This window comes from Chamaea fasciata, unplaced genomic scaffold (genome assembly GCF_029207755.1).
Source record: "Chamaea fasciata isolate MVZ Bird 193981 ecotype frontalis unplaced genomic scaffold, bChaFas1.0.hap1 SCAF_1205, whole genome shotgun sequence".
Classification (NCBI taxonomy): Eukaryota; Metazoa; Chordata; class Aves; order Passeriformes; family Sylviidae; genus Chamaea; species Chamaea fasciata.
The window spans coordinates 1-25,945 of record NW_027095290.1 but is presented as its reverse complement, the minus strand read 5'-3'; the positions used below and the strand labels follow the sequence as shown (position 1 = coordinate 25,945).

Sequence of the window (25,945 nt, the reverse complement as noted above, 5' to 3'; positions counted from 1 at the left end):
GCGGAGGGCGTTTTTGGGGTCCCGGGGGGGGATTTGGGGTAAATTCGGAGGAATTTGGGATTTTTGGGGGGTCCCGATGATTTGGGGGGGGGTCTCTGACCTCTGACCCCTCCCCCAATTCCCTTCCAGGCCCCGCCGGAGCCGCCGGAGCGGGATGAGAGTGGCGGGTACGGCGGGCGGGGAGGGTCAAAATTCCCCCCGAAATCCCCCCCCCCCAAACCAGCCCGAAATCACCCCAAAACCACCCCAAAAATATTCCAAAAAAATTCCTTAATCAGCCCGAAATTCCCCCAAATCCCCTCAAAAACGCTCCAAAAAAATCCCCAAACCACCCAAAAAATACTCCAAAAAAAAAAAAATCAAAAATTTCCCCCCCCAAAACCCCAAACCACCCCCAAAAACACTTCAAAGAATTCCCCCCAAACCAGCCCGAAACGCCCCAAAACCGAATTTTCCCCCAAACGCTCAAAAATTTGGGCAAAAAACCCAAAACCCCCCAAAATTCCCCCAAAATCTTGAAAATTCCCACCAAAAAAAAAAAAAAAAAAGACCAAAAAATCAAATTTTTTCCCCCCAAAACGCTTGAAAAATTCCCACAAAAACCCCCCCAAATGATCCCAAAATTTTGGGGGGATTTGGGGAATTTTGGGGGAATTTTGGGGGAGTTTTCGGGGAATTTGGGGGGAATTTTTTGGTGATTTTCAGGGCGATTTTTGGGCTGTTTTGGGGCGATTTTTGGGGGCGATTTTTGGGATATTTTGGGCTGTTTTGGGGATATTTTCGGAGTGAATGTTGGGGCTGTTTTAGGAGTGATTTTGGGGTGATTTGGGGGTGATTTGGGGCTGTTTTGGGGCGATTTTTGGGGTGTATTTGGGGCTGTTTTGGGGGTATTTTTAGGGTAATTTTGGTCTGTTTTTGGGCTGATTTTGGGCTGTTTTGGGGCGGTTTCGGGGCTGTTTTAGGGGCGATTTTTTAGGGTAATTTCGAGGTGATTTGGGGCTGGTTTAGGGGGTGAATTTTGGGCTGGTTTTTTGGCAGTTTTTGGGGTAATTTTGGGCTCTTTTGGGGGTGTTTTTTTGGGGTATTTTTAGGGTGATTTGGGGCTCTTTTGGGGTGATTTTTGGGTGTATTTGCGGCTGTTTTTTGGGTATTTTTAGGGTAATTTTGGGCTGGTGTTTGGCTATTTTCGGGGTGATTTGGGGCAGTTTTGGGGCTGTCTTGCGTGTGATTTTGGGGGGATTTTTAGGGTGTTTCGGGGCGGTTTTGGGGTGATTTTTGGGGGTATTTTTGGGCTGTTTCGGGGCGGTTTTCGGGTGATTTTGGGGGTATTTTTAGGGTGTTTCGGGGCGGTTTTCGGGTGATTTTTGGGGTATTTTTGGGCTGTTTCGGGGCGGTTTTCGGGTGATTTTTGGGGTATTTTTAGGGTGTTTCGGGGCGGTTTTGGGGTGATTTTTGGGGTATTTTTAGGGTGTTTCGGGGCGGGTTTTGGGGTGATTTTTGGGGTATTTTTAGGGTGTTTCGGGGCGGTTTTGGGGTGATTTTGGGGGTATTTTGGGCTGTTTCGGGGCGGTTTTTGGGGTGATTTTTGGGGTATTTTTAGGGTGTTTTGGGGCGGTTTTGGGGTAATTTTGGGGGTATTTTTGGGCTGTTTCGGGGCGGTTTTGGGGGTGATTTTTTGGGGTATTTTTAGGGTGTTTCGGGGCGGTTTTGGGGTGATTTTGGGGGTATTTTGGGGCTGTTTCGGGGCGGTTTTCGGGTGATTTTTGGGGTATTTTTAGGGTGTTTCGGGGCGGTTTTGGGGTGATTTTTGGGGTATTTTTAGGGTGTTTCGGGGCGGTTTTGGGGTGATTTTTGGGGTATTTTGAGTGTATTTCGGGGCGGTTTTGGGGTGATTTTTGGGGTATTTTTTAGGGTGTTTCGGGGCGGTTTTGGGGGTGATTTTTGGGGTATTTTTAGGGTGTTTCGGGGCGGTTTTTGGGGTGATTTTTGGGGTATTTTTAGGGTGTTTCGGGGCGGTTTTGGGGTGATTTTTGGGGTATTTTTAGGGGTGTTTCGGGGCGGTTTTGGGGTGATTTTGTGGGGTATTTTTAGGGTGTTTCGGGGCGGTTTTGGGATGATTTTGGGGTATTTTTTGGGATGTTTTTGGGCTGTTTCGGGGCGGTTTTGGGGTGATTTTTGGGGTATTTTTAGGGTGTTTCGGGGCGGTTTTGGGGTGATTTTGGGGTATTTTGGGGCTGTTTCGGGGCGGTTTTGGGGGTGATTTTTGGGGTATTTTTAGGGTGTTTCGGGGCGGTTTTGGGGTGATTTTGGGGGTATTTTGGGGCTGTTTCGGGGCGGTTTTGGGGTGATTTTTGGGGTATTTTTAGGGTGTTTCGGGGCGGTTTTGGGGTGATTTTTGGGGTATTTTTCGTGTATTTCGGGGCGGTTTTCGGGTGATTTTTGGGGGTATTTTTAGGGTGTTTCGGGGCGGTTTTTCGGGTGATTTTTGGGGTGTTTCAGGAAGTTTTCCGGGTATTTCCGTCTCTCCCCCCCCCCCTCAGGCCCCCTCCGCCTCCTGGCCCTGGGGTGGCGTGGCCGCCCTGGCCTGGCTGGCGGTGACGTCACTGCTGGGCCCGCCCCGCGCCCCGCCCCCCACTGCTGCGGGCTGCTGCGGCGTGAGTGGTGGGAGGGGCAAAAGGGGGAGGGCAAAGGGGGGTGTGGCAAAGGGGGAGGGGGCAAAGAGGGAGGGGCAAAGGGGTGTGGTGAAGGGGGAGGGGCAAAGGGGGGGTGTGGCAAAGGGGGAGGGACAAAACGACCCCGGTTGGGGGAGGGGGCCAAGGGAGGAGGGGACCCCCAAACCAAAGCGGGGGAGGGGCGACCCCAAAAGTGATTTTGGGAGGGGGCGGGGCCTGAAAACCCGGGGGGGGGGAGGGAGAGCCCGAAATTGAATTGGGGGAGGGGCAGAGGGGGAGCTGGGATTGGGGGAGGGGCAAAGGGGTCGGGGGGGAGGGGTCGGGTAATGCCCAACCCCCTCCCCCCATGCAGGTGATGAGAACCCGCCCACGGCAGGTGAGGGGGGAGGGGCGGGTGGGGGAGGGGCCAAAATGTGGTGGGGGAGGGGGCCTGAGGGGTGTCTGATAATTGGGGGAGGGGCTGATGGTGGGGGAGGGGCCGAGAATGGGGGGATGGGGTGAGGGGTGGGGCGGCATTGTGTGTGGGAGGAGCCAATTAAATTGGGGGAGGGGCAAATGTGGGGGGAGGGGCCTAAACACGTGGGGGAGGGGCAAGAGTGAAGTGGGGGAGGGGGAAATTGTGAAAGGGGAGGGAGCAAAATGGCGATGGGGGAGGGGCACGTCAAATAAATTTGGGGGATTTGGGGGCTTTGGGGAGGATTTTGGGGGTTTTGGGGGATTTGGGGCGTTTTGGGGGATTTGAGGTTTTTTTTGAAGGATTTTGTGGTTTTTTGGGCGAATTTGGGTTTTTGGAGGGTTTGGGAGTTTTGGGGGATTTTGGGGGTTTTTTGGAGGATTTTGGGGCCATTTAAAACAGATTTTGGGGGAGTTTTTTTGCTTTAAAATTTCGGGGTTTTGGGGGGGATTTTGGGGGGTTTTTTTGCGTTTCAGGATTTTGGGGGGGGGGGGCGGGTCCCTCTGACCTCTGACCTTTGCCCCCGCCCACCCCCCAGCGCCCGCCCCCCCCGGTTCAAGTGCGGGCTCCCCCGGCCCTGCCCCCCCCGGCACTTCGCCTTCCGCGTCCTCAGCGGCGCCGCCAACGTGGTGGGGCCCCCGGATCTGCCTGGAGGGTAGAGAGTGAGTTAATTAGCGCTAATTAGTGCTAATTGGGGTTAATGACCGTTAATTCGGGTTAATTAATGGGGTAATTTGGGTTAATTAATGGGGTTAATGGGGGTGGGGAAGGGCCTATATACCTGCCTGGAGAGCAGACAGTGAGTTAATTAGCACTAATTAACGCTAATTGGCGTTAATTCAGTTAATTAATGGGGTTAATTTGGGCTGGGGGAGGGAGAGAGAGTGAGGCAGGAAAGGGTTAATGGGGGCTGGGGGAGGACCCAGGATCTGCCTGGAGGGCACGGAGTGAGTTAATTAGCGTTAATTAGCATTAATTTGGCCTAATGGGGGGCTGGGGGAGGGAAGAGAGTGAGGCAGGAGAGTGTTAATTGAGGTTAATTAATGGGGGTTAATTAATTGAGCTAATTGGGGTTAATTGTGGTGTGGGCAGGGCCAGCAGGGTCTGACCCCGCCCCCTCTCCCTCCCCCCCAGGTTAATGAGCAGCGTCAAGAACAACGTGGGGCGGGGCCTGAACATTGCCCTGGTCAACGGTGGGGGCGGGGCCCAAGGGGGCGGGGCCAGAGGGGGCGGGGCCCTGAACATCGCCCTGGTCAACGGTGGGGGCGGGGCCAAGGGGGGCGGGGCCAAAGGGGGGCGGGGCCTGAACATCGCCCTGGTCAACGGTGGGGGCGGGGCCAAGGGGGCGGGGCCTGAACGCCCAGATCAACTGTGGGGGCGGGGCTAAAGGGGGCGGGGGTCGGGCATGGCAAGGTGGGGGGAGGGCGAATTGGGATGAGAAGGGGTGGGGGAGGGGCAAGAGGAGGGGCGGGGAAGTATGGGGTGGGGGAGGGGCCAGATGGGCCGGGGGGTGGAGCTGATTGGGGGAGGGGCACAAAGGGGGAGGGGCAAATTGAGGTGGGGGAGGGGGGAGTCTCCCCTCCTGACCCCCCGCCCCCTCCCCCAGGGGGTCAGCGGGGAGCTGATCGCCGCCCAGGCCTTCGACATGTGGGCGGGGGGTGAGTGACCCCCAAAACCCCGAATTCCCAAACGCCCCCAGACCCCCCAATCCCCCAATCCCCCAAATCCCCAAATCCCCAAAATCCCCCAAATCCCCAAATCCCCAAAATCCCCAAATCCCCCAAATCCCCAAAATCCCCAAATCCCCAACCCCCCAAATCCCCCAATCCCCCAAATCCCCAAATCCCCCAATCCCCCAAATCCCCAAATCCCCCAAATCCCCAAATCCCCAAATCCCCAAATCCCCAAATCCCCCAAATCCCCAAAATCCCCAAATCCCCAAATCCCAAAATCCCCAAATCCCCCAAATCCCCAAATCCCCCAAATCCCCAAATCCCCAAATCCCCAAAATCCCCCAAATCCCCAAATCCTCAAATCCCCAAAATCCCCAAATCCTCAAATCCCCAAATCCCCAAAATCCCCAAATCCCCTCCCAGCCCCCCCCGGGACCCCCCAAATCCCCCCAAAAACCCCAATTCCCCCATTTTTGGGCTGATTTCCCCATTTTTGGGCCGATTTCCCCATTTTTGGGCTGATTTCCCCATTTTTGAGCAGATTTCCCCATTTTCGGGCTGATTTCCCCATTTTTGAGCAGATTTCCCCATTTTTGGGCCGATTTCCCCATTTTTGGAGCCGATTTCCCCATTTTTGGGCTGATTTCCCCATTTTTTGGGGCCGATTTCCCCATTTTTGGGCTGATTTCCCCGTTTTTGGGGCTGATTTCCCCATTTTTGGGGCTGATTTCCCCATTTTTGGGCCGATTTCCCCATTTTCGGGCTGATTTCCCCATTTTTGGGGCTGATTTCCCCAATTTTGGGCCGATTTCCCCATTTTTGGGGCTGATTTCCCCCAATTTTTGGGCCGATTTCCCCATTTTGGGGCTGATTTCCCCATTTTTTTGCCGATTTCCCCATTTTTGGGCCGATTTCCCCATTTTTGGGGCTGATTTCCTCATTTTTGGGGCCGATTTCCCCATTTTTGGGGCTGATTTCCCCAATTTTGGGCTGATTTCCCCATTTTTGGGGCTGATTTCCCCATTTTTGGGGCAGATTTCCCCATTTTTGGGCTGATTTCCCCATTTTTGGGCTGATTTCCCCCATTTTTGGGCTGATTTCCCCATTTTTGGGCCGATTTCCCCATTTTTGGGCTGATTTCCCCATTTTTGGGCTGATTTCCCCATTTTTGGGGCCGATTTCCCCCGTTTTTGGGCTGATTTCCCCCATTTTTGGGCTGATTTCCCCCATTTTTTGGGGCAGATTTCCCCATTTTTGGGGCTGATTTCCCCATTTTTGGGGCGATTTCCCCCATTTTGGGCTGATTTCCCCATTTTTGGGGCCGATTTCCCCCATTTTCGGGCTGATTTCCCCATTTTTGGGGCTGATTTCCCCATTTTTGGGCCGATTTCCCCATTTTTTGGGGCTGATTTCCCCATTTTGGGCCGATTTCCCCATTTTTGGGGCTGATTTCCCCATTTTTGGGCTGATTTCCCCATTTTTGGGCTGATTTCCCCATTTTAGGGCTGATTTCCCCATTTTTGGGGCCGATTTCCCCATTTTTGGGGCCGATTTCCCCATTTTTGGGACCGATTTCCCCATTTTGGGCCGATTTCCCCATTTTTGGGCTGATTTCCCCATTTTTGAGCAGATTTCCCCATTTTCAGGCCGATTTCCCCATTTTTGGGCTGATTTCCCCATTTTTGGGCTGATTTCCCCATTTTAGGGCTGATTTCCCCCATTTTTTTGCCGATTTCCCCATTTTTGGCCTGATTTCCCCATTTTTGGGCTGATTTCCCCATTTTAGGGCAGATTTCCCCATTTTTGGGCCGATTTCCCTATTTTTGGGCCGATTTCCCCATTTTTGTGGCCGATTTCCCCATTTTTGGGGCTGATTTCCCCATTTTGGGCCGATTTCCCCCATTTTTGGGCCGATTTCCCCCATTTTTGGGGCTGATTTCCCCATTTTGGGCCGATTTCCCCATTTTTGGGCCGATTTCCCCCATTTTTGGGCCGATTTCCCCATTTTTGGGCTGATTTCCCCATTTTTGGGCTGATTTCCCCATTTTTTGGGGCTGATTTCCCCATTTTTGGGGCCGATTTCCCCATTTTCAGGCCGATTTCCCCATTTTTTGGGGCTGATTTCCCCATTTTTTGGGCCCGATTTCCCCATTTTTGGGGCCGATTTCCCCATTTTTGGGCCGATTTCCCTATTTTTGGGCCGATTTCCCCATTTTTGTGGCCGATTTCCCCATTTTTGGGGCTGATTTCCCCATTTTGGGGCCGATTTCCCCATTTTTGGGCCGATTTCCCCATTTTTGGCCTGATTTCCCCATTTTGGGGCTGATTTCCCCATTTTTGGGCTGATTTCCCCATTTTTGGGGCTGATTTCCCCATTTTTGGGGCCGATTTCCCCATTTTCAGGCCGATTTCCCCATTTTTGGGGCTGATTTCCCCATTTTTTGGGCCGATTTCCCCGTTTTTGAGCAGATTTCCCCATTTTTGGGGCTGATTTCCCCATTTTTTGGGCTGATTTCCCCATTTTTGGGGCTGATTTCCCCCATTTTTGGGGCCGATTTCCCCATTTTCAGGCCGATTTCCCCATTTTTGGGGCTGATTTCCCCATTTTTTGGGCCGATTTCCCCGTTTTTGAGCAGATTTCCCCATTTTTGGGGCTGATTTCCCCATTTTTGGGCTGATTTCCCCATTTTCAGGCCGATTTCCCCGTTTTTGGGCCGATTTCCCCATTTTTTTGCTGATTTCCCCATTTTTGGGCTGATTTCCCCATTTTTTGGGCCGATTTCCCCATTTTTGAGCAGATTTCCCCATTTTTGGGGCCGATTTCCCCATTTTTTTGCTGATTTCCCCGTTTTTTTGCCGATTTCCCCGTTTTTGCCCCCCCAGACGTGGAGGATCTGCTCCGGTTCCTGCGGCCGCTGCACGAGGGGACCCTGGTGCTGGTGGCCTCCTACGACGACCCCGGCCACCAAGTGAGACCCTGGGCGGGGGGATTTGGGGGGTCCCGGGAGGGAAATTGGGGTCCTCTGATCCTCTGAGGGGGTTTTGGGGTCCCTGGGCGGATTTGGGGGGGTCCCTGGTGGAATTGAGGGGATTTAGGGGCTCCTGGAGGTCGGTTTGGGGGTCCCAGGGGAGGTTTAAGGGGTCCTGAGGGGGATTTGGGGGGTCCCCGATGGGAATTTGGGGGGTCCCTGTGGGGGTTTGGGGGTCCCAGAGGTGTTTTTTGGGGTCCCTGGGGAGGTTTAGGGGGGGGTCCCAGAATGGATTTCGGATCCTGAGGAGGTTTAGGGGGTCCCAGAGTTCGTTTCGGGGTCCCCGGGGGGGTTTGGGGTTCCCCCCATGGGGTTTTTTTGGGGTCCCCAGTTTGATTTTTGGGGTCCCTGGAGGAGGTTTTGGGATCCCTGAAGGATGTTCAGGGGTTTTTTCGGGGGGGAGGGGTCCCCGGGGAGGTTTTTTGGGGTCCCCCTGAGCCCCCCCGTGACCCCCCCACCCCCCCAGGCTGACGGAGGAGAGCCGGAGGATTTTTGGGGAGCTCGGCAGCGCCGTGGCCAAAGATTTGGGGTTCAGGGACAGCTGGGTGTTCGTGGGGGCCAAGGGGGTGCAGGACAGGAGCCCCTTCGAGCAGGTGAGGATTTGGGGGGATTTGGGGGGAATTTGGGGAATTTCGGGGGATTTTGGGGGGTTATAGGGTGATTTTGGGGGGATTTGGGGAGATTTTGGGGCGGTTACGGGAGGATTTGGGGGGGATTTCGGGTGGTTTGGGGGGATTTGGCGCAGTGGGGGGGGATTTGGGGGGTTATGGGGTGTTTTGGGGGACTTAAGAGGGGTTTGGGGGGACTGTGGGGCAGTTTTGGGGTTATGGGGTGGTTTAGGGGGCTCCATAGCCCCCCAAATCCCCCCAAATCCCCCCAAATCCCCCCAGATCCCCCCAGATCCCCCCATAACCCCAAATCTCCCTGCAGCACGTCCGGAACAGCCGCGGATCCAATAAATACGAGGGGTGGCCGGAGGCGCTGGAGTTGGGGGGCTGCGTCCCCCGGCGCCCCCCCGGGGTGACCCCAAAACCCCCCCGGGGTGACCCCAAAACCTCCCCCGGTGACCCCAAAACCCCCCGGGGTGACCCCAAAACCCCCCCGGGGTGACCCCAAAACCTCCCCCGGGGTGACCCCAAAACCCCCCGGGGTGACCCCAACCCCCCCAAGTGTCACCAAATAAAGGCCGGGAAGGTTCTGGAGCCTGGGGGAGTTTTGGGGGGGCTCTGCCCCATAAGTGACAAGAATTGGGGTCTGACTGCCCCCCAAGTGCCAGACGCGAGTCTGGACCCCCAATTGCCCTGGGGGGGCTGTGACCCCACAGGTGGGGGGGTCTCTGCCCCACAAGTGCCGGAGGCTCTGCCCCACAAGTGCCATGGGGGGGGTCTCTGCCCCACAAGTGCCATGGGGGGTCTCTGCCCCACAAGGGAGGGGCTCTGCCCCATAAGTTCCATGGGGGGGGGTCTCTGCCCCATAAGTTCCATGGGGGGTCTCTGCCCCATAAGTGCCATGGGGGGCTCTGCCCCATAAGTTCCATGGGGGGGGTCTCTGCCCCGCAAGGGAGGGGCTCTGCCCCATAAGTTCCATGGGGGGGTCTCTGCCCCACAAGTGCCTTTGGGGCTCTGCCCCATAAGTTCCATGGATGGGGGTCTCTGCCCCATAAGTTCCATGGGGGGGGGTCTCTGCCCCACAAGTGCCATGGGGGTCTCTGCCCCACAGGGGAGGGGCTCTGCCCCATAAGTTCCATGGTGGGGGGTCTCTGCCCCATAAGTTCCATGGTGGGGGGTCTCTGCCCCACAAGTGCCATGGGGGGCTCTGCCCCATAAGTTCCATGGGGGGGGTCTCTGCCCCATAAGTTCCATGGTGGGGGGTCTCTGCCCCATAAGTTCCATGGTGGGGGGTCTCTGCCCCATAAGTTCCATGGGGGGGTCTCTGCCCCACAAGTGCCATGGGGGGCTCTGCCCCATAAGTTCCATGGGGGGGGTCTCTGCCCCACAAGTGCCTTTGGGGCTCTTGGTCTCCGCAACCGATGACTTTACCCAATTAGACAAACACGGCTTATTATGAATGCTTAAAACCATTAAGATCACAGGCAATGACTAATTAACTAATTAACTAATTAATTCAAAGTGGGACTGGACTCATTGTTGTCATCACACCTGCAAGCGCCCTTTGCAGACACGATGCCAGGACACTGTGATTGTCCCCGGGGTGAATTTATGATAATTTGTGTCCCCGATTAAAACTGACACAGAATTTCACCTAATTAAAACCGACACATAATTAATTTTAGCTAATTAAACAAACCCGGCCTCCCTCGGCCACTGTCACTGACAGTGGCACGTCCGTCCCCAGCGACACAGAAACCAAAACGACACAAACTCTCACATTTACACACCTCAGGCTAATTATGAATAATTAAGGCCATTAAGGCCACGGACGAAGACTAATTAACTAATTAAAGTTGGAAGGTGGGATGGGTACTAATTCGCCGGCGGGCTGCACGGGGGTGGCCCCATTTTTGGGTTGATTTACCTCAATTCTGGGGTCTTTTCCCCCTTTCTGGGCTGATTTCTTTCCGGTTTTGGGATCTTCCCCCGTTTCGAGCCAATTTCTCTCAATTTTGGAATCTTTCTTCCTTTTTTTGAGCGGATTTCTTTCTATTTTTCCATTTCCTTTTTTTTTCTTTTTTCTTTTTCCTTTTCCTTTTCCTTTTCCTTTTCCTTTTCCTTTTCCTTTTCCTTTTCCTTTTTTTCTTTTTCCTTTTTCCCCTCTCTATCTCTGTGGCGCTCAGGATTCCACCCACGAAAACACCGGGGGGAGATTTTGGGATGAAAATCTGCTTTATTGGTGATTTCCACAGAGCAGGGGGGGGGGTTGTCCCTCCCCTTTTGTCACCTCCTGGTGTCCCCCCGTCCCCCCCGTCCCCTGCACGAGGCCTGGGCGTGTCCCCTCGTGCCAGCCCCGCCCCCAAGAGCCCCAAATCCTGGTGTGACCCCCCCCCCCAGAGTGACACGAGTGATGCCCCCCAATGTGACACTGGTGTGACCCCGGTGTGACCCCGGTGTGACCCTCAATGTGACACTGGTGTGACCCCGGTGTGACCCCCAGTGTGACCCCAATGTGACACTGGTGTGACCCCAATGTGACACCGGTGTGACCCCAATGTGACACTGGTGTGACCCCGGTGTGACCCCCGGTGTGACCCCAATGTGACACCGGTGTGACCCCGGTGTGACCCTGGTGTGACACACGTGTGACCCCGGTGTGACCCCCAATGTGACACCGGTGTGACACACGTGTGACCCCAATGTGACACCGGTGTGACCCTGGTGTGACCCCAGTGTGACCCCGGTGTGACCCCAATGTGACACTGGTGTGACCCCGGTGTGACCCCGGTGTGACCCCGGTGTGACCCCGGTGTGACCCCCGGTGTGACCCCAATGTGACACCGGTGTGACCCCGGTGTGACCCTGGTGTGACACACGTGTGACCCCGGTGTGACCCCCAATGTGACACCGGTGTGACCCCCGGTGTGACCCTGGTGTGACCCCGGTGTGACCCCCGGTGTGACCCCAATGTGACACCGGTGTGACCCCGGTGTGACCCTGGTGTGACACACGTGTGACCCCGGTGTGACCCCCAATGTGACACCGGTGTGACCCCCGGTGTGACCCCAATGTGACCCCAATGTGACACCGGTGTGACACTGGTGTGACCCCTGGTGAGACCCCCGGTGTGACCCCCGGTGTGACCCCGGTGTGACCCCAGTGTGACCCCAATGTGACCCCAGTGTGACCCCCGGTGTGACCCCGGTGTGACCCCCGGTGTGACCCCGGTGTGACCCCAATGTGACCCCGGTGTGACCCCCGGTGTGACCCCGGTGTGACCCCAATGTGACACTGGTGTGACCCCCCCCCGGTGTGACCCCGGTGTGACCCCCGGTGTGACCCCGGTGTGACCCCAATGTGACACTGGTGTGACCCCGGTGTGACCCCGCCGGTGTGACACGAGCCCCTCGAGTGTCCCCAGTCCCCGTGTGAGTCCCTGGTGTGTCCTCGTGTCACACGAGTCACCCGTGCGAGCCCGTCCTCGTTCGTGTCCTTGTGTCACCTCATGTCACCTCACGTGACAACTCATGTCACCCGTGCGAGCCCGATGTCACCCCGTGGGTGACGACAGCGACACAGGACGCGCGCCGTGACCCCGTGTGACCCTTTGTCACCCCGTGTCACCGTGTGTCACCGCGGTGGTGACAGCAGGGACACAGGACGCGCGCCGTGACCCCGTGTGACCCCGTGTGACCCCGTGTGACCCCGTGTGACCCCGCCGTCACCGTGTCACCCTGTGGGTGACGGCAGGGACACAGGACGCGCGCCATGGCCCGCGCCAGGCTGGCGCTGAAGGCGGCCGAGATCCAGGGGTTGGTGCAGCTGGTCAGGCTGGCCAGGAGCATCAGGATGGTGAAGGCGGGACCTGGGGACACGGGGACACCTGGTGACACGCTGGGGACGCCCCAGGGCGCCCACAGGGACACGCCACCCCCGGGCTTGGGCAGGGGGGACATTTGGTGACGGAGCCCACCCCGGGGTGGGGAAAGGTCTGGGCCACCCTCCCCTGTCCCCGTGTCCCCACGTCCCCTGTCCCCGTGTCCCCTCTGTCCCCATGTCCCCACTGCTGTCCCCCATTGTCCCCACTGCTGTCCCCCATGTCCCTCTTTGCCCCGCCCATGTCCCCACTGCCATCCCTGTGCCCCCTGTCCCTGTGACCCCCACCCCTCTGTCCCCTTGTCCCCACATGCCATGTCCCCACCCCTGTCCCCACTTCCCATCCCCGTGTCCCCTGTCCCCGTGTCCCCACCACTGTCCCCGTGTCCCCTCCCCTGTCCCCACCCCTGTGTCCCCGTGTCCCCGTATCTCTCTGTCCCCATGTCCCCACGGCTGTCCCCCCCATCCCTCTGTTCCCACATGTCCCCTGTGTCCCCTGCCCCCCGCTGTCCCCATGTCCCCTGTCCCTGTGTCCCCCTGTCCCCCATGTCCCCCCCATGTCCCCATGTCCCCCCTGTGTCCCCACGTTCCCCCGGTGTCCCCGTGTCCCCCCTCACCTTCCCGTGGCACCCGGGGGTCCCACATGGCCCACAGCTGGGGGGCGCAGAAGAGGGGGCTCCCCGTGACCCCATGTCCCCTGTCCCCCTGTCCCGGTGCCCCATGTCCCCCCGATGTCCCCACGTCCCCCCGGTGTCCCCATGTCCCCTGTCCTGGTGTCCCCATGTCCCCCGTGTCCCCATGTCCCCCCTGTGTCCCCCTGTCCCCCCGATGTCCCCATGTTCCCCCGGTGTCCCCATGTCCCCTGTCCTGGTGTCCCTCTGTCCCCCGTGTCCCCCCGATGTCCCCGTGTCCCCATGTCCCCCGTGTCCCCATGTCCCCCCGGTGTCCCCACGTCCCCCCGGTGTCCCCGTGTCCCCATGTCCCCCGTGTCCCCATGTCCCCCCCGTGTCCCCATGTCCCCCCTGTGTCCCCATGTCCCCCGATGTCCCCATGTCCCCTGTCCTGGTGTCCCTCTGTCCCCCGTGTCCCCCCGATGTCCCCGTGTCCCCATGTCCCCCGTGTCCCCATGTCCCCTGTCCTGGTGTCCCTCTGTCCCCTGTGTCCCCCCGATGTCCCCATGTCCCCCCGGTGTCCCCACGTCCCCCCAGTGTCCCCGTGTCCCCACGTCCCCCCGGTGTCCCCATGTCCCCTGTCCCCCTGTCCTGGTGTCCCCGTGTCCCCCGTGTCCCCACGTCCCCCCGGTGTCCCCGTGTCCCCCCGGTGTCCCCGTGTCCCCCCTCACCTTCCCGCGGCGCCCGGGGGTCCCACACGGCCCACAGCTGGGCGCAGAAGAAGGGGCTCCAGCAGAGCACGAAGACGCCCAGCACCACCACGGCCATGCGGTGACTCTTGGCGCGGGCCCGGCTGAGCCCCCCGGTGTCGCCGGCGGGACCCCCGGGCCGTCCCCGGGACCCGCGGAGCGCCCTGGTGACGGCCACCTGCAGCGCGGCCAGCAGCACGGCCGGGGCCACCAGCACGGCCAGCGCCACCCAGGTGACATAGGCGCGGGCGCCCCAGGGCTGAGCGAAGGTGGCCCAGCAGTCGCTCTCGCCCGGGGCCACCTCGCGCTGCCCGAAGATGCCGACCTGGGGCAGCCCGAAGAGCAGCGACAGCGCCCAGGCCGTGGCCAGCGCGTCCCAGCGCCGCCGGGCCCGGGCCAGGACCGAGCGGGTCCGGGCCAGGACAGAGCGAGCCCGGCCCGCGGCCACCCGGCACCAGCCCCTGGTGGCCCCGGACCCAGCTGCGGTGGTCCCAGACCCTCCCGTGGTGACTTGTGATACCCCCGTGGTGGTCCCATCCCTCCCCGTGGTGGCCCCAGACCCAGCTGGGGTGGTCCCAGACCCTCCCGTGGTGACTTGTGACACCCCCGTGGTGGTCCCATCCCTCCCCGTGGTGGCCCCAAAGCTCTCTGTGGTGGTCCCAGACCCTCCCGTGGTGGCTGGTGACGCCCCCGTGGTGGCTCGCGACACTCTTGTGGTGGCCCCGGTCCACTCTGTGGTGGCCCCAATCGGCGCCCTGGTGGTCCCAGCCCTCCCCGTGGTGGCCCCGGAGGTCTCTGTGGTGGCCCCGGTCCCCTCCGGTGTGGCCCCAGACCCCCCCAGGGTGGCCTGTGACACTCTCGTGGTGGCCTCAACCCTTCTCGTGGTGGCCCCAGACCCCTCTGTGACAGCCCCAGAGTCCCCCACGGTGGCCTGTGACACTCCCGGGGTGGCCCCAGCCCTCCCCATAGTGGCCCAGGACCCCCCCAGGGTGGCCCGTGACAAGGACCTTGTGGGCATCAAGGGTGACAAGGGGGGTGATGGGGACACTGGGGACACACGGAGGGACACTGGGGTGGCATTGGGGCTTGGGGACACATGGAGGGACACTGGGGTGGCATTGGGGCTTGGGGACATCGGGGACACACGGTGGGACATCGGGGTGGCATTGGGGCTTGGGGACACACGGAGGGACACTGGGGTGGCATTGGGGCTTGGGGACATCGGGGACACACGGTGGGACATCGGGGTGCCGTTGGGGCTTGGTGGCACATGGAGGGACACCGGGGTGCCGTTGGGACTTGGGGACACTGGGGTGACACAGGTGTCCGGGGGGCACGGAGGGGAGGTGGCAGTCGCGCTGTCCCCGCTGTCCCCGCGCTGTCCCCAGCCCTCGGCGGGTTCCCACGTGCCATCCCAGGTGTCCCTGCGTCCCCGCGCGCTGTCCCCGCTGCCGTCCCTGTGTCCCCACCCCCAGCACCCCGAGTGTCCCCCTGTGCCCCTCCGAGTGTCCCCGCTGTCCCCAAGTCCTTGTCCCCAGCACCCGGAGGGTCCCCGCGTGTCCCCGTGTCCCCGTGCCCCATCTCTGGTGTCCCCGCTGTCCCCGAGCCCCCTCCGGTGCCACCCCCAGCACCCGGAGTGTCCCCGTGTCCCCCCCTGGGTGTCCCCGTGTCCCCGCACCTCACCCCCGGTGTCCCCCTGTCCTCCAGTTTGTCCCCATGTCCCTCCCTGGGTGTCCCCAGTGTCCCCGTGTCCCCCAACTTGTCCCCGTGTCCCACCCTGGGTGTCCCCAGTTTGTCCTGGAGTCCCACCCTGGATGTCCCCACCTTGTCCCCGTGTCCCACCCTGGCTGTCCCCAGTGCCCCCCTGTCCCTCAGCTTGTCCCCATGTCCCTCCCTGGTTGTCCCCACCTTGTCCCCGTGTCCCACCGTGGGTGTCCCCAGTGTCCCCGTGTCCCCCAATTTGTCCCGGTGTCCCACCCCGGGTGTCCCCACCTTGTCCCCCTGTCCCTCCCCGGGTGTCCCCACCTTGTCTCCCTGTCCCACCCTGGATGTCCCCATGTCCCCGTGTCCCACCCTGGGTGTCCCCAATTTGTCCTGGTGTCCCTCTCTGGTTGTCCCCGTGTCCCCCTGTCCCTCCCCGGGTGTCCCCACCTTGTCCCCGTGTCCCACCCTGGCTGTCCCCAGTGTCCCCGTGTCCCCCAGTTTGTCCCCCTGTCCCACCCCGCGTGTCCCCACCTCGTCCCCGTGTCCCACCCTGGATGTCCCCAGTTTGTCCCCATGTCCCACCCCGGGTGTCCCCACCTCGTCCCCCTGTCCCACCCCGCGTGTCCCCCAGCCCCCCAGCCCGTCCCCTCGGCCCCGCCCGCGCGTCCCCCCTGGCCCACCTCCACCGCCGCCGCCCCGTGTCCCCGGAGCCCCCCCGCGCCGTGCCCAGGGGGCGGCAGATGGCGCGCTGCCGGTCCCAGGCCATGGCCACGGCCACGTAGGCGGAGGCGAACATGGCCACGCCCTGCAGGTACTTGGTGAGGCGGCAGAGCGCGTCGGGGCCCCGGAAGCGATCGGTGACGTCCCAGAGCAGCTGCGGCAGCACCTGCCCCGCCGCCGCCGCCAGGTCCGCCAGGCTCAGGTGCCGCAGGTAACGCCGCAGCGGCCGCGCCGGGCGGGCCGGGGGCTGCCCCGGGCCCCGGGGGGCTCCGGCCGGGGGGCGCAGCGCCAGCAGAACCAGCACGTTACCCGTCACGGCCAGCGACAGCAGCAGGGACAGCACGGCCACCTCGGCCAGCGCCAGCCGGGGGTCCCGGGGCGGGGACGGCGTGCCCGGGGGGGGCGCCTGGGGGGACAGGGGGAAATGGGGGGGAAATGGGTCTGGGGGCTCGGGGGACCCAGCAGGGACAGCACGGCCACCTCGGCCAGCGCCAGACGGGGGTCCCGGGGCGGGGACGGCGTGCCCGGGGGGGGCGCCTGGGGGGACAGGGGGATGAGGCTGGGGGCGTCATGGGGGGGGGATGGGGGTCACAGGGAGAAAATGGGGTTGGGGGGACATGGGGGGAAATGGGGAGAATGGGGCTGGGGGCGTCATGGGGAAAAATAGGGGTCACAGGGGGGAAATGGGGAGAATGGGGCTGGGGGCGTCATGGGGAAAAATAGGGGTCACAGGGGGGAAATGGGGAGAATGGGGCTGGGGGCGTCATGGGGGGAATGGGGATGGGGGGAAATGGGGGGCATGGAGGTCACAGGGGGAAATGGGAATGGGGCTGGGGGGAAATGGGGCTGGGGGCGTCATGGGGGTAATGGGGGTCACAGGGGGGAAATGGGGCTGGGGGCGTCATGGGGGGAAGATGGGGTCTGTGGTGTAAATGGGGTCTGTAAGGAGGGAAATGGGGCTGGGAGTGTCACAGGTATAAATGGCATCTGTGGGGAGAGGGGAAATGGGGCTGGGGGCGTCATGGGGGAGATGGGGGAGAGGGGAGATGGGGATAGGTGGGGGGTCATGGGGAAAATGGGTCTGGGGGTGTCATGGGGGGAAAACGAGGTCTGGGTGTAAATGGGGTCTGTGGGGAGAGGGGAAATGGGTCTGGGGGCGTCATGGGGGGGGAATGGGGTCTGTGGGGTAAATGGGGTCCTGGGGGGGAACTGGGGTCACAGAGGGGAAATGGGTCTGGGGGTCACAAGAGGGATATGGGGATGGAGGACAAGAGGAAATGGGTCTGGGGGTGTCACAGGGGTGAAATGGGGCTGGAGGACACAGGGGAGGGAAATGGGGCTGGGGGCGTCACGGGGGTTAAATGGGGTCTGTGGGGAAATGGGGCTGGGGGCGTCGGGGGGGGCGTCAAGGGGGTTTAGGAGTGCCCGGGGGGGTCGGGGGGGATCCCAGGGGGGTAAATGGAGTCTGGGGGCTCCGGGGGGGGGCAGGGGGTGCCGGGGGGGTTAAAGGGGGTCTGGGGGCTCCGGGGGGGGTCGGGGGGTCAGGGAGGGGTTAAAGGGGGTCTGGGGGCTCCGGCGGGGGTCGGGGGGTCAGGGAGGGGTTAAAGGGGGTCGGGGGGTCAGGGAAGGGTTAAAGGGGGTCGGTGGGCTCCGGGGGGGGTCGGGGGGTCAGGGAAGGGTTAAAGGGGGTCGGGGGGCTCCGGGGGGGCGGGGGGGGTGATCCGGGTGGGGGGAGGGGTGGGAATTTTCCCAGGATTGGGACCCCCTCCCCTCCCCCCCCGGTACCTCCATGTGAATTTTGGGGTCCCTCTTGCGGCGGGGGGAGGGGCGCGGGGGGGGGTCCCCTCTCCGGCACCAGTTTCGCCTGTACTGGTGTGACTGGGAAAAACCCCGGGGATGAACTGGGCGGACTGGGAGTGACGTCACCGCCGCTGCGGGGGGTCCCCGGACGGGGGCGGGAGGAAATAATTAATAATTAAAAATTTAAAAAAAAAAAAAAAAAATTTCCATCCTCATTCCCCAAAATCTTGATAAGGGCGGGAAAAGCGCCCCTCCCCCACCCCCCGAGGGGCTCGAAGGGGGGAGGGGGAGGGGCAAACCCTGGGGCTCCATCCCATAATAATCCCATAACGGGTGATGGTGCGGAACTGGGAGCACTGGGAGGGAACTGGGAGGGGCCGGGGGGGGAGGGGGCACTCAGGAATTTGGGGGGGGGACCCCTCCCCAAAAATAACGACGGACACAGCGCAAGCCCCGTGAACTGGGATGGACTGGGATGGACTGGGAGACACTGGGAGGGGAAACTGGGATGGACTGGGAGCGCTGGGGGCTGGGGGCGGGGTCAGAGTGGGGGCGGGGCCATCCCTGACCTCTGTCTGACCCCGCCCCTCTCACCTCTCAGCCAGTGGGGGGGACTGGGATGAACTGGGACAGACTGGGATAAACTGGGAGCACTGGGAGGGGTCGGTGTGGGGGAGGGGCTCTCCGTGACCCCTGTATGACCCCCCGCCCCTCCCCCACAGGCACTGGAAGGGAATAAATGGGACTGGGAGCACTGGGATGGACTGGGAGCACTGGGATGGACTGGGAGCACTGATGGGTGGGGGCGTGTCTCTCCCTGACCCCGCCCCTCTTCCCCCTCAGCCAATGGGAGGCCGGGGGCGCGCGCGGCCTGCGGGGGGCGCTGTGCGGGTTCCTGCAGCTCCTGGGGCTGGTGCTGGAAACCATCGAGAGCTTCGGGGGGGCGGGGCCGGCGGAGGACACGCCCCCTCGGCCGGGACACGCCCCCGCGGCAATAAAGCCCCGCCCCCACAGTTAAACTCGGTCTGGGATTGGTTTGATTGGGGGGGGAGAGCAGCAGGGGAGGGGTGGACGCGCCCCCTCAGTCACGCCCCTGACACACCGCCTTTAGCCCCGCCCCATCTCAGTAAAGCCACGCCCCCACACCTGAACTTGGTTTTCTTGGGGCCACGCCCCTCGGTCGCGCCCCCTTTGGCCCCCGCCCCCTCAGCCATTAAGTCCCGCCCCCCACGCCTGAACTTGGTCTGGGATTTGGGGGGAGGGGCAGGAAAGGGCTGGACACGCCCCTCTTGCCACGCCCCCTCCAGAACGCCCCACATTGTCACGCCCCCTCAGCCCCGCCCGTCTGAGTAAAGCCACGCCCCCACACGTGAACTCGGATTGTTTTTATTGGTGGGGAGGGGAAAGTTGGGGGAAGGGGGGAGGGGCGGGCCCAGCCCTCTCCCCACCCTGGGGGGGTCTCCGGGTCCTTCGGCTTCAGCGGATCTGGGGGGGGGAGGGGAGAGGTGAGGAAGGGGCCCCTCCCTCCCCTCTTGGCCACGCCCCCACCCACAGCCCCGCCCCCATGTTTTGCCCCTTCTTTCTCACCCTTCTCCCACTCGGCCCCTCCCCCAATTCGGCCCCTCCCCCATTTTCCACCCCTCCCCCACTTCATGCCCCTCCCCATCTCACAGCCCCTCCCCTTTTGCCACGCCCCCTTTACGCCTCGCCTCCATTTTGGCCCCTCCCCTTTTTGGCCCCTCCCTCCCAGCCTCAGCCCCACCCCCGGGGGAATTTTGGGGGCCAATTTGGGATAATTTGGGGCATTTTGGGGCATTTTAGGATAATTTTGGGGGTGATTTTTGGGGTGATTTCAGGGATATTTTTGGGGATAATTTGGGGCATTTTGGGGCATTTTAGGATAATTTTGGGGTGATTTCAGGGATATTTTGGGGATAATTTGGTGCATTTTGGGTCGTTTTAGGATAATTTTGGGGGTGATTTTTGGGGTGATTTCAGGGATATTTTGGGGATAATTTGGGGCATTTTGGGGCATTTTAGGATAATTTTGGGGTGATTTTGGGGGGTGATTTCAGGGATATTTTGGGGATAATTTCGGGGATTTTGGGGCCCCCTCGCCGTGGACCTGTCCCAGCGTTGTCTCGGGGATATTTTGGAATATTTGGGAGATATTTTGGGATGATTTCAGGGATATTTTGGGGACATCTCAGTGGTTGTTTTGGGGCGATTTCAGGGATATTTTGGGGCTGATTTTGGGGATAATTTAAGGATATTTCAGGGGTAATTTTGGGGCGATTTCAGGGATATTTCAGGGTGATTTTGGGGATAACTCAGGGATATTTCAGGGGTAATTTTGGGGCGATTTCAGGGATATTTTGGGCTGATTTTGGGGATAATTTAAGGATATTTCAGGGTAATTTTGGGGCGATTTCAGGGATATTTTGGGCTGATTTTGGGGATAATTTAAGGATATTTCAGGGGTAATTTTGGGGCGATTCCAGGGATATTTTGGGCTGATTTTGGGGATAATTCAGGGATATTTCAGGGGTAATTTTGGGGTGATTTCAGGGATATTTTGGGCTGATTTTGGGGATAACTTAAGGATATTTCAGGGGTAATTTTGGTGGCGATTTTCAGGGATATTTCAGGGTGATTTTGGGGATAACTCAGGGATATTTCAGGGTGATTTTGGGGCGATTCCAGGATATTTTGGGGATAACTCAGGGATATTTTGAGGATATTTCGGGGCAATTTCGGGCGGTTCGGGGCCCCCCACTGACCGTGTACTTGTCCCAGCGTTTCTCGGGGTCGAAGGGCTCCCAGCGGCTGGCCGGGAAGATGTGTTTTGTTCTTCTCGTACCACGAGCGCAGCACCACCTTCCCCGCGTGCGACTGCGACGTCACGCGTGACGTCACACACCCGCGGGTGACGTCATCGGTGGGGGAGGGTGACGTCGTCAGTGGGGAGCAGCGTCGTGGTCAGTGGGGGGTGACGTCACCCATCGGAGAGCGATGTCATCCATCGGGGTGTGACGTCATCGATTGGGGGAGGTGGTGGTCGGAGGGGTGATGTCATCGAGTGACGTCGTTGAAGAGTGACGTCATCGATTGGGGTGTGATGCCATCGATGGGGAGAAATTGATTGGAGAGTGACGTCATCCATTGGGGTGTGACGTCATCGATTGGAGAGTGATGTGACAGGGAAGTGACGTCAGTGGTTGGGGCAGTGATGTCATCACCCAGAGTGGAGGGATGACGTCACTGCACAGGTGTGACAGCAGCAGCAGCGATGACGTCACCGTGGAGGGACGACATTAACAGGAGACGGGGGATGTGGGAGGGCGATGACGTCATCGGTGAGAGATGACATCATTAACGGGGAACGACATCAGCAACGAGAGTGATGTCATCAATAAAAGCATGATGTCATTGGAGGGGTGTCAGTGACATCACCAAAGGAGGGGCGCGGGGCAGTGACGTCACAGGTGACGTCAGCATGTTATGACATCACCAGTGGGGGAAACTGGGATGGACTGGGCGGGGCTGCGGTGGGCGGGGCCTGTACTGGTCTATACTGGTCCGTACCTCGTCCTTCTCCACGGTGGCGTCGCTCAGCAGCCGAACGTCGTCGTGGACGTCGAAGTTGAACAGGGGCCCTGGGGGGAGGGGCCAGGTGACGTCACGATGATGTCATACCCCCCTCAATGGTGTCACAATCCCCGTTGATGACGTCACAGCCCTGGATTATGGCATCACGGCCCCATTGGTGATGCCACAGCGCCCCCGCGGTGACGTCACGCCCCCGTTGATGACGCCACAGCACCCAGTGATAACGTCACAATCCCCAACTGATGATGTCACAGCCAATTGATGACGTCATCACTCCGATTATGACTTTGCAGCCCCCATTGGTGACATCACAGCCCCATTTATGACATCACAACCCCGGCAACGACATCACAGCCCCCCCCCAGTGATTTCATCACAACCCCTTTGATGACGTCACAGCCCGCACCGATGACGTCACTCACCCTCGCTCTTCCCGCGGGCCTTGGTGACGATGAAGTCGTAGAAGCTGTGGTGCTGCGGGGGAGGGGCGGGGGAGGGTCAGTGTGGGAGGGGCCCTGGGCTGGGGGAGGGGGCGGAGGGCGGGGTCAGGGCAAGGATGGGGCGTGGCCAGGGCAGGTGGGGCGGGGTAGGGTGTGGCTGAGGGGGCGTGGCCAGGGCCAGGCAGGGCTGAGCAGCCAGGTCGTGGTGGGGGGTGTGGCTAAGGGGGCGGGGTCAGGGCTAAAGGGGCGTTTCCATGACAGGAGGGGGCAGGGTCAGGGCTCAGGGGTGTGTGTCCCAGGGGTAGAGGGGGGCGTGGCCAGGGTCCAGAGGGGCGTGGCTCACGTGGGGGATGATCAGATCCTCCTTGATGTACATGAGCTGCTCCACCCCCGCCGAGCTGGGGGCAACAACAGCGTGTCAGGGACCCCGAAAACGCCCCAAAAATACACCTGGGACCCCCAAAAACACACCTGGGACCCAAAAATACACCTGGGACCCCCAAAAACACACCTGGGACCCCCAAAAACACACCTGGGACCCCAAAAATACACCTGGACCCCAAAAAATACACCTGGGACCCCAAAAAATACACCTGGGACCCTAAAAACACACCTGGGACCCCAAAAAAATACACCTGGGACCCCCAAAAATACACCTGGACCCCAAAAACACACCTGAGGCCCCAAAAATACACCCGGAACCCCCAAAAACACACCTGGGACCCCCAAAAACACCCCAAAACTCCCCCGGGGGACCACCCAAAACCAGCCCTGGGACCCAAAAATACACCTGGGACCTCCCAAACCCTCTCAGGGATCCCCAAATCCCCCCCAGATCTCCTCCAAAGCCCCCCAGGACCCCCCAGATCCCCTCTGAGACCCCCAAACTCCCTCTGGGACCCCCAGGACCCCCCCAGGACCCCCCAGGACCCCCCCAGGGCCCCCCAGGACCCCCCAGACCCCCCAAAGTCCCCCCAGGACCCCCCAGCCCCACCGGAGCTCGCTGAAGTCCTTGCGCAGGATCTCGAGCGCCTTCTGCAGGAATTGCTGCATCGTGTTCCCTTCTTCATCTGGGGAGGCGAAAACGGGGCCCAGGGGACCCCAAAGCTCAGCCGGGGAGCCCCAAATCCCCTCTGGACCCCCTAAAACCCAGCAGGGACCCCAAAAAAACCTCTTTGGACCCCCAAATCCCTCCAAGGACCCCTCAAATCCCCTCTAGGACCCCCGAAATCGTCTTTGGGATCCCCTAAAACCCACCAGGGACCCCGAAAAACCTCTTTGGGACCCCTCAAATCCCCCAGGGACCCCAGAAAGCCCCTTGGACCCCCCCAAACTCCCCCAGCACTTCCCAAACCTCTCCTGGGATCCCCCAAATTCCCTTAAGACCCCCCAGGGATCTCCCCAGCCCACCAGGGACCCCCCAAATACCCTCTGGAACCCTCCAAACCCGCTCTGAGACCACCCAAACCCCCCTAGGACCCCCCAAATCCCCCCAAGGAGACCCCAAAAACCTCCCTCCTGGGACCCCCCAAACTCACCTGAGACAACCCCAAATTCCCCCTGGGATCCCCCAAAACCCCTCTGGGACCCCCCAAATGCCACCAAGGACCCCAAAAATCCTCTTTGGGACCCCCGAATCTAGCCCAAATCTTCCCTGGGACCCCCAAATTCCCCCAGGGACCCCCCAAGCCCCACACTTGACGGTGCGCCGGTGCCCGGAGCCGTCCCAGTAGCTGAAGGTGATCTCGATCTCTCGTCTGGGGGGGGCAGAGGGGTCAGCACCCCGAAAACCAGCCCAAAAACACCCCCAAAGTCAGCCCCAAAAAATGGCCCAAAATCACCCCAAAACACCCCAAAAATTACCCCCAAATCGCCCCAAAAAATGGCCCAAAATCACCCCAAAAATGGCCCCAAAATCACCCCAAAACACCCCCAAAATTACCCCAAAATTTGCCCCCAAAAATAGCCCAAAGTCGCCCCAAAAATGGCCCCAAAAAATAGCCCAAAACGCCCAAAAAACGGCTGCAAAAATGGCCCCAAAGACCCCAAAAATAGCCCCAAATCACCCCAAAATCAGCCCCAAATTACCTCAAAGTCATCCCAAAATGACTCCAAAACACACCCAGAGACCCCAAAAATCACCCCGAAATCGGCCCCAAAAATGGTCCCAAAACACCCCAAAATGGTCCCAAAATTTGCCCCAAAAATAGCCCAAAGTCACCCCAAAAATGGCCCCAAAAATGGCCCCAAAAAATGGCTGCAAAAATGGTCCCAAAATCACCCCAAAAACGGCTGCAAAAAGGGCCCCAAGGACCCCAAAAATAGCCCAAATCACACCAAAAATGCCCTCAAATCACCCCCAAACACCCCAAAAGTTACCCCCAAAATTGCCCCAAAAATAGCCCAAAATCACCCCAAAAATGGCCCAAAATCACCCAAAAATGGCCCCAAAAAATGGCCCCAAAAATGGCCCCAAAGACCCCAAAAATAGCCCCAAATCACCCCAAAATCATCCCAAAAATCGCCCCAAATTACCTCAAAGTCATCCCAAAATCACCCCAAAACACACCCAGAGACCCCAAAATCGCCCTGAAATCAGCCCCAAACAAGGTCCCAAAACAGCCCCAAAATGCCCCACAAAACTGCCCCAAGAATTACCCTAAAAATTCCCAAAATCACCCCAAAAATGCCCCAAAAATCACCCCCAAAATAGCCCAAAAATCACCTCAAAATCAGCCCCAAAACCAGCCCAAAACCACCTCCAAAATTCATCCCAAAATCACCCCCAAAAATTCCCAAAAACACCCAAAAAATCACCTCAAAATCAGCCCCAAAAATAGCCCAAAACCACCCCACAAATTCATCCCAAAATCACCCCAAAAACAGCCCCAAAACTGACCCAGGATCTCCAAAAACGGCCCCAAAAACCTTATCCAGGGACCCCCAAACCCCCCGAAACAGACCCAGGACCCCAAAACCCACCCAGGGACCCTCCAAAAGTGACCCAGGACCCCCAAAACCTCCCAAATCCCCCAAATCCCCCCAAATTCCTCCCAAATCCCCCTAAAACCTCCCAAAATCCCCCAAAATCTTCCCAAAATCCCCCCAAATTCACCTAAAACCCCCAAATCCCCCCAAATCCCTCCTCACTTTTGATCTTCTCCTGCTTGGCCTCCCACTCCTGCCTGAGCTCCTTCCCGCAGCCGGTTCTCCTCCTCCTGGGGGGCACCGTGAGAACCCCAAAAACCAGCCAAAACCACCCCAAAAACAGCCAAAACCACCCCCAAAACCAGCCAAAAATACCCCAAAACAGCCAAAACCACCCCAAAACCGCCAAAAACACCCCAAAACCGCCAAAACCACCCCAAAATACACCAAAATAACCCAAAATACACCAAAAACACCCCAAAATACACCAAAACCACCCCAAAACCGCCAAAACCACCCCAAAATACACCAAAATAACCCAAAATACACCAAAACCCCCGAAAATACACCAAAAACACCCCAAAACCGCCAAAACCACCCCAAAATACACCAAATAACCCAAAATACACCAAAACCACCCGAAAATACACCAAAAACCACCCCAAACACGCCCAAAACCACCCCAACACACACCAAAAACACCCCACAAACAGCCAAAACACCCCAAAATACACCAAAATAACCCAAAATACACCACAAACCACCCCAAAACCAGCCCTAAACCACCCTAAAAAGAGCCAAAACCACCCGAAAATGCACCTAAAACGCCCCAACATACACCAAAATAACCCAAAATACATCAAAACCACCCGAAAACAGCCAAATCACCCCAACATACACCGAAACCACCCCGAACAGCCAAAAACACCCCAAAACAGCCAAAAACCCCCAACATACACCAAAAACACCCCAAAAACCAGCCCACACCACCCCCAAATACACCAAAATCAGCCAAAACCACCCCAAAAACAGCCAAAAACACCCCAAACACACCAAAATACACCAAAAA

General features: G+C 59.4%; 4 protein-coding genes across 4 annotated transcripts; 1 reads left to right on the top strand and 3 right to left on the bottom strand.

The window, feature by feature from the left end:
- Window positions 1-129: 129 nt before the first annotated feature.
- LOC136284633 (protein FAM3A-like) lies at window positions 130-9,030 on the top strand (the record flags this gene model as incomplete). The annotated part of the gene is given in 12 exon segments (XM_066174988.1): window positions 130-167; window positions 2,541-2,569; window positions 2,571-2,642; window positions 2,645-2,654; window positions 3,025-3,045; window positions 3,661-3,758; window positions 3,760-3,788; window positions 4,261-4,320; window positions 4,735-4,784; window positions 7,683-7,760; window positions 8,288-8,421; window positions 8,759-9,030. Coding segments are annotated over 12 exon segments (799 nt in total), but the record flags the coding sequence as incomplete, so codon positions are not given.
- Window positions 9,031-11,888: 2,858 nt separating this feature from the next.
- On the bottom strand, window positions 11,889-15,984 carry LOC136284634 (uncharacterized). The gene is made up of 3 exons (XM_066174989.1): window positions 15,701-15,984; window positions 13,658-15,667; window positions 11,889-12,304 (listed from the first exon to the last, which is right to left on the bottom strand). The coding sequence occupies exons 2-3, from the start codon at window positions 14,916-14,918 to the stop codon at window positions 12,060-12,062; spliced, it is 1,506 nt and encodes a 501-aa protein (XP_066031086.1). The 5' UTR covers window positions 14,919-15,667; window positions 15,701-15,984; the 3' UTR covers window positions 11,889-12,059.
- Window positions 15,547-17,004, bottom strand: LOC136284632 (vasopressin V2 receptor-like). Its single transcript, XM_066174986.1, has 3 exons — window positions 16,977-17,004; window positions 16,060-16,636; window positions 15,547-15,550 (listed from the first exon to the last, which is right to left on the bottom strand). Exons 1-3 carry the CDS (start codon window positions 17,002-17,004, stop codon window positions 15,547-15,549), a joined length of 609 nt encoding a protein of 202 aa, XP_066031083.1.
- Window positions 17,005-19,220: 2,216 nt separating this feature from the next.
- Window positions 19,221-25,166, bottom strand: LOC136284635 (protein FAM50A-like; the record flags this gene model as incomplete). Its single annotated transcript, XM_066174990.1, has 8 exons — window positions 19,221-19,384; window positions 20,680-20,791; window positions 21,485-21,556; window positions 21,935-21,982; window positions 22,292-22,346; window positions 22,943-23,090; window positions 23,644-23,705; window positions 25,099-25,166. Coding segments are annotated over 8 exons (729 nt in total), but the record flags the coding sequence as incomplete, so codon positions are not given.
- Between the last annotated feature and the right edge of the window lie 779 nt (window positions 25,167-25,945).